The sequence below is a fragment of the Triticum aestivum genome, chromosome 6D, assembly GCF_018294505.1.
Source record: "Triticum aestivum cultivar Chinese Spring chromosome 6D, IWGSC CS RefSeq v2.1, whole genome shotgun sequence".
Taxonomy (NCBI): domain Eukaryota; kingdom Viridiplantae; phylum Streptophyta; class Magnoliopsida; order Poales; family Poaceae; genus Triticum; species Triticum aestivum.
The window spans coordinates 21,930,388-21,937,239 of NC_057811.1; the positions used below are offsets into that span (position 1 = coordinate 21,930,388).

Consider the following 6,852-nt stretch of genomic DNA (forward strand, 5'->3'; position numbering starts at 1 on the left):
CTTGCTGAATCAATGAGTATCCATCTTCGGAGCGGTTTGTTAACTTCAACTGAGACCCTAGATCGAAGATAGCCACCATTGTGATCAAACTTTGCACTTTTGGCTCCCTTGTCAATCATGTGCGCGATGGGTAGGGACCATGCATCATCCGACAAATTGTAAGGCAAATTAAGAACACCTGGAGTCGGTCAAAACTGACTTCGTCTGGGCGCATGTGTTCCTCGAACTGGGCCAGAATTACCGCGTTCTTATTGATATGCCATGGTGATCCAGCCCAAAATCTGTCTCGATCTCTCCAAGTCTCAAATTCCGCAACGAACATGTTCGTCCCTACTGAGCGGAACTGCAAACCCCTCGGATTCCCCCAAGCCGGTCGAAGCGCGTTGCCAATGGTCTGGATGTGATATTGATTGCCGTGGAGAACTTTGCCAGCCAGTAGCCACTTCACCTGGCCGCCCTCAGCACGATCATGATCACGAGTGGGGTAGCCTCTTCCTCGGAGATATCCAGCTTCCCCAACGCTTCCTCCAGCAGTAACTTTGCTGATCTAGGGTTGCTGGAGCCCGAGGTCCCGTGCGTACCGTCCGGCGGAGAGGATGTAGCCATAGTCTACGCCGACTTGCTCGTGGTCCGCGGCCGCCGGTTTGTTCCACGTCGAACCCTAGAGTCGCCGCCAGGAGCGCCGTAAGGTTTCGGGGAAAAAATTTGTTAACATTCAATCTGCTCTTTGCGAAACAAATATCAGACCATGTCTTCCATGAGTACAAAGTTGTAGAAGTATTTTTTATCCGCTACTCTATCACACATTTTTTTTTGGAGAAACAAATCACACGTGGATATTCCTATACAAAAAAAGGTTTACGTGGATAGATGGGCTTTGGATTGGGGACTCCGCTGTTTTTTTCTTAAAATAAAATTGACAGTGGGCCGGGCTTGTCCAGGCCAGGATTATAGGGTAGGCCTCACTGCACGCCTGCAGTTTGCTCCGCTCTGTCGTCCCTCCGCAGTCTCTCTCCACTGCAGTGGGAGGACGGAGCATCGGCGCCGCCGACGAGCTCAATCGGCTCCGTCGCCGGCAGCCACCCACGAATCGAGGTCAGTCCACCCCTTCTCCTTCATCTCCTTCTCCATCTCGTACCGATTTCTTCTCCTTTCTCTTCGTTCCTAGCTCCTTGGCGGCGGTGTCCGATCGGAAGGAGAGGGGAACAATCTGCCGCGAAAGCCGTGCGAGGAGGTGGCCATCTCCCTCTGCACCGGGTCACTGGCCAGGTAATGGCCGCCCTCCTCCCTCCCGCCCGCCCCCGCGCTGGTCGCCGACCTCCCAAGGCCACGGCCTTCCCTCCACAACGCCAGGATCCCAACCAACCTGCCTTTTCCTCTTTTCGCGACCCCCTTTTGTCCTAGTGGTAATCTGCATATAGGTATAGGCCAGTTATCTTGTGTGTATGTGCAATATGAGGCAAATTATCAATGGACAAAAGATCAATAGATCAATTTAATATGTGGAAATTGATTTTTGGGGTAGGGGCTAATATAGGGCAAATGATCAATAGACCAATCTAATATTGGGGCAAATGATTAATATACAAAGTAATATGGCAAATGATCACAGCCACTGAAGATTTGAGGTCAGGTCACCCCTTCTCCTTCCTCTCCTACTCCATCTCCTTGTAATTTTTTCGATTTCTCTTCTTTCTGAGCGAGATCAGTTAACGTTTCATTGTTTCGACAGCTGAGAGAAAGAGACGAGAGGTTGCTGTGACAGATAGGATGGAACCTGCGGAGATTGACCAAGGGTAAGAGCTCTAGTTTCTCCCTTCACTTTGTGTATATTGGGTTGGTCTGCCAGATGCATGTAAAATTCTATATGCGTCTGTGTCGATTGAAGAATCGGCCCACTGATTCGATTTGTTGTGGTTCTTGCTGCATTTCAGGGTTGATGGCAGGCCCGAGTGTTCTTTGACACCAACTGACCCTGTGTCCAAGGTGCTCAATGATGATGACCTCCTAATCGAGATCCTCCTCCGCCTCACTCCGAAGCCATCCTCTCTCCACAACGCCTCCCTCATCTACAAGCCATGGCGCCGCATCCTCTTCAACCCTCAATTCCTCGGGCGCTTCCGCAAGCACCATTGGAAGCTCTCGGCTTCTTCTACCAACAATTTAACGAAGCCCCCAACTTCACTCCAATTTCGGACCAGTTGGACCTCATTGCAGCAGCGTTGCCGGAGAACCTGTTTGATCCTTATTCTCTAGGCGGTGTCTTCCTTGGCTGCCGTGATGGCATCGCCCTCGTCCTCGACTGCACGCGCCACGAGGCCATCATTTGGGAGCCCACCACCGGGGGCAAAAACCACGTGGCTTTTCCACCAGCGGTCAGTGATGGCTTCGAAACCTCTGTTGTGAGCGCAGCGATGATGTGCTCTGCCCGTGACGTTCATCAGCACTTGCACAACGAGAACTGCTTGAGCACATTCAAACTGGTACTGGTGTGCCAGGAAGATTTCGCTAATCAAAAAAAGGTATCTGTTTGCCTCTACGACTCCAAGTCTAATACATGGGGCGATATTATATCCGTAACGGATACATGCAAGATTGCTAATGTGGCAAGGCCCAGCGTCATGGTTGGGAATGCACTTTACTGGTTGCTCTCTGGAGCAAACATCCTTGAGTTTGATTTTGAAAGGCAGACCCTTGTTGTGATTGAGAAGCCGACAACATATGCCCATGTTACTGGTTCTAGCGTTGACATGTCCTTTCAGTCTTGCGAGGAGAAGATAATTGCCCTGGCCTTGCGGTTCTTTCAAAGTTAAAACTGAGCATTGAGTTATGAGGGAGGAAGTCGAACAGTGATGGTATTGTCTCATGGGTGCTGCAGAAATGTGTTCAACAGAACGAGCTCTTTCCAAGGCCCGCACGCAGGAAAAATGTCATCCTGTTGGCGGGGTATGACGAGAACACAAATGCGATATTTCTGTCTTCGGATTCTCATGATTTCATCCTCCAGCTTGAGTCGGTGCAGTTCAGATATATTGGAAGGAGAGAATGCACACACTTCAGAATGTATTATCCGTATACAAATTTCTACATTGCAGGTAATACCTTGTTGAGTAATTTCTTCTGTTGAATTCATTACATTACTTATGGTACGTGTTTGATGTGACATCATTGGTGTACTTAAAGGTCGACAAGATATTTGTGAGTAAATTGATTTAGTCATACCCGAACAAGGTTACCAACTTTGCTTTACATTTGCAGTGCCAGATTTGTCTTAAGTTTGCTGCAGTTTGATTATAAGTAAGACCAGATTTGGATTTGAAATTGGCAGTACCAAAGTGCCTTGTTGTAGCACTACACTTACTCTCAGTCAACAATTGGTGCCTACTGTTTTTTAATCATCGTTTGGGTTGCAGAACCGTGAGTTTGATCCTTTTGCTAAGGATCAAACACAGACAAGAAAAGTAGGAATTAAGTTATCTGCATACCTAATCTGCATATAGGTGTAGGCCAATTCTCTTGTGTGTATGTGCAATATGAGGCAAATGATCAGTAGACGAGTCTAATATGGGGGAAATGATTAAAGGCAAGGTAATATGGGCCAAAAGATCAATAGATCAATCTAATATGTGGAAATTGATTAATGGGGTAGGGGGGTAATATAGGGCAACTGATCAATCGACCAAATGTAATATTGGGGCAAATGATTAATAGATACAAAGTAATATGGCAAATGATCAAATGTGCAAGTAATAAGGGTTATATATATGATCACAGACACTGAAGATTTGATGTCAGGCCACCCCTTCTCCATCTGCTCGTAATTTTTCTGATTTCTCTTTTGTCCTAGTGGGAAACCTAGCTTGATTCCTGCTCATAAACCTTACATTTCATTGTTTTAACAGCTGAGGGAAAGAGAGGAGAGGGTGCTGCGACAGATAGGATGGAACCTGTTGAGATTCCCCAAGGGTAAGGCCTCTAGTTTCTCCCTTCACTTTCTGTATATTGGGCTGGTCCAGCGGATGAATGTAAAGTTATATATGCATCCGCATTGATTGATTTATTGTGGCTGTTGCTGCATTTCAGGGTTGATGCCAGGCCCGAGTGTTCTTTGACACCAACTGACCCTGTGTCCAAGGTGCTCAGTGATGATGACCTCCTAATCGAGATCCTCCTCCGCCTCACTCCGAAGCCATCCTCCCTCCGCAATGCCTCCCTCATATACAAGCGGCGGCGCCGTATCCTCTTCGACCCCCAATTCCTCAGGCGCTTCTGCAAGCACCATTGGAAGCTCCTCGGCTTCTTCTACCAACAATTTAATGAAGCCCCCATCTTCACTCCAATTTCGGACCAGTTGGGCCTCATCGCCGTAGCGTTGCCGGAGAACCTGTTTCATCCTTATTCTGGAGGAGGCGACTTCCTTGGCTGCCGTGATGGCATCGCCCTCATCCTCCACCGTGCGCGCCATGAGGCCATCATTTGGGAACCCACCACCGGGGGCAAGAACCACTTGGCTTTTCCACCAGCGGTGAGTGATGGCTTCGAAACCTCTGTTGTGAGCACGGCGGTGATGTGCTCTGCCCGCGACGTTCATCAGCACTTGCACAGCGAGAACTGCTTGAGCACATTCAAACTGGTACCGGTGTGCCAGGAAGATTTCACTAACCAAACAAAGGTATCTGTTTGCCTCTACGACTCCAAGTCTAATACATGGGGCGATATTGTATCCATAACGGATACATGCAAGATTGCTAATGTGGCAAGGCCCAGCGTCATGGTTGGGAATGCACTTTACTGGTTGCTCTCTGGAGCCAACATCCTTGAGTTTGATTTTGAAAGGCAGACCCTTGTTGTGATTGAGAAGCCGGCAACATATGCCCATGTTACTGGTTCTAGCGTCGACATGTGCTTCCAGATCTTACGAGGAGAGGATAATTGCCTTGGCCTTGCGGTTCTTTCAAAGTTAAAACTGAGCATTCAATTATGGGGGAGGAAGTCAAACGGTGATGGTATTCTCTCATGGGTGCTGCAGAAATGTGTTCAACTGGATGACCTCTTTTCAAGACCCGCGCGCAGGAAAAATGTCATCCTGTTGGCGGGGTATGATGAGGACACAAATGCGATATTTTTGTCTTCGGATTCTCATGATTTCATCCTGCCGCTCGAGTCGGTGCAGTTCAGATATATTGGAAGGAGAGAACGCACACACTTCAGAATGTATTATCCATATACAAATTTCTACATTGCAGGTAATACCTCCTTGAGTGATTTCTTCTGTTGAATTCATTAATTTACTTATGGTAAATGTTTGATGTGATATCATTGGTGTGCTTGAAGGTCGGCAAGATATTTGTGAGTAAATTGATTTTTTCTGTTTCTTTGTCAGAATGGTCATGTTAGTGCAATGCAAGTCGAGGGGGGTTCCATTTCCATTCCTTGGCCAATACCCTTATAAGAGCTTAAACTATATCATTATTTTTATTGAAATAGACTTAATCTATATCAGAAGTATAATAAAAGTTATTGATGCTTGCTAATCACTATGTGCGTAAACGAAATGGTATCATTTTTTTGCTTGTATCGATCTAAATGGATCGATGCATACTCTACCGAGATATCAAGTCCAAGGTGCTGTGTAAAGTGTATGAGTTGACAGGAAATGATCCACGCATATATAATATCTGTCAATTTAGGATGATCTGGCCTCCTGGATTTCCCGCAATCAAGGATGATCCTGCAAGGTTTGCCTTTTGTCTCTGGTTGATGCGGCACTGGATAAGAGAAGTTAGAACGACAGGGTTTAGCCTTTGAACCGTGATCCTCAAGATATGATGCCTTGGATTGTTAATCATTAGTGTTTCCTGAATGTTTGTATACAATGGAATCAACTTCCATGTCTGTATTTTGAAGTATGTTGTCTCTCACATGGATTTCAATTATGAATATGTGACAATACATTTTTCCTGTACTTATGAAAAGTGCAAAGTGCAACCTAGCTAAAAACATGTAGGGTAGTTGGGTGATGTTCATCTTGCCTTCTTCTATGACCAATTGGTATGTTTTAGTGGGTGAACTGTAAATAAATCTGTTTGGGTGTCAATATTTGTATCTTTTTGACTTAGTACCGGCTAATATTTGATTTCCATTGTACAGCTGATTGGCTTCTAAATTGTCCAGATCTTGTAATGCTTAATTACATCTCTGTCCTGATCTATGTTCTGTTTTTCTTGGAGCAGAGAGACCACCTCAGTCTTGGATGAAAGAAGAGTGAGCTGCATTTCTCTCGTGGCAACTGGGTCCGTCGACATAAAATCTGTCTTAGAGAAGCAAGTATAGTGGTATCCACAAGCTGTGTTTTCAGTCGGTTGTTTATTGCGTACTGAATTAGGATGTTCTATTTAACTGGATCAGGTGCTCCTATATTTGCTAGGAAATCCTAACTGTTTCCGAGAATCTTTGTACCGTCATGTTTGTACCTGCTACCAACCTGTATTGCATGCCAACACAGTTCAGTATGTGCCTATTTGTTATGTTGTTTGTACCTGCAAACTGTGTTCTAATTAGCAGTGTGTAGTCTAGCAAGTTTAATTTTGAGGACCTATCAGGCGGTGAGATAAGAGCTTTGAATTTCTGCTACTGCTATTGAGTCTTGAATTTGGATCTGGCAGGTTCTGAGTATCCTAGCACTGTATAGATTGTAATCGTCATTGCATAACTAACAAGTACTTGAGGCAGATTTTTTTTACTCATTTAGTTATTTATCTTTCTTCTGATGTATAATATGTTTCTTCTTAGAGAAGTGAGTACAGTATCCTTTAGCTGTGTTTTGAGCTGGTCACAGGTTAACTTGGCGCT

General features: G+C 45.5%; 1 protein-coding gene across 3 annotated transcripts; it reads left to right on the forward strand.

Annotated features, from left to right (window-relative positions):
* The first annotated feature begins 973 nt into the window (after window positions 1-973).
* LOC123143164 (uncharacterized) lies at window positions 974-6,596 on the forward strand. Of its 3 annotated transcripts, XM_044562010.1 has the most exons (7): window positions 974-1,095; window positions 1,169-1,269; window positions 1,733-1,796; window positions 1,935-3,095; window positions 3,903-3,966; window positions 4,084-5,246; window positions 6,234-6,596. In XM_044562010.1, the coding sequence occupies exons 4-7, from the start codon at window positions 3,062-3,064 to the stop codon at window positions 6,266-6,268; spliced, it is 1,296 nt and encodes a 431-aa protein (XP_044417945.1). In that variant the 5' UTR covers window positions 974-1,095; window positions 1,169-1,269; window positions 1,733-1,796; window positions 1,935-3,061; the 3' UTR covers window positions 6,269-6,596. The 3 variants fall into 3 exon arrangements, with proteins under 3 accessions (XP_044417945.1, XP_044417946.1, XP_044417947.1); XM_044562011.1 differs by having other exon boundaries at window positions 997-1,269; XM_044562012.1 differs by lacking the exons at window positions 974-1,095; window positions 1,169-1,269 and having other exon boundaries at window positions 1,285-1,796.
* Window positions 6,597-6,852: the final 256 nt, after the last annotated feature.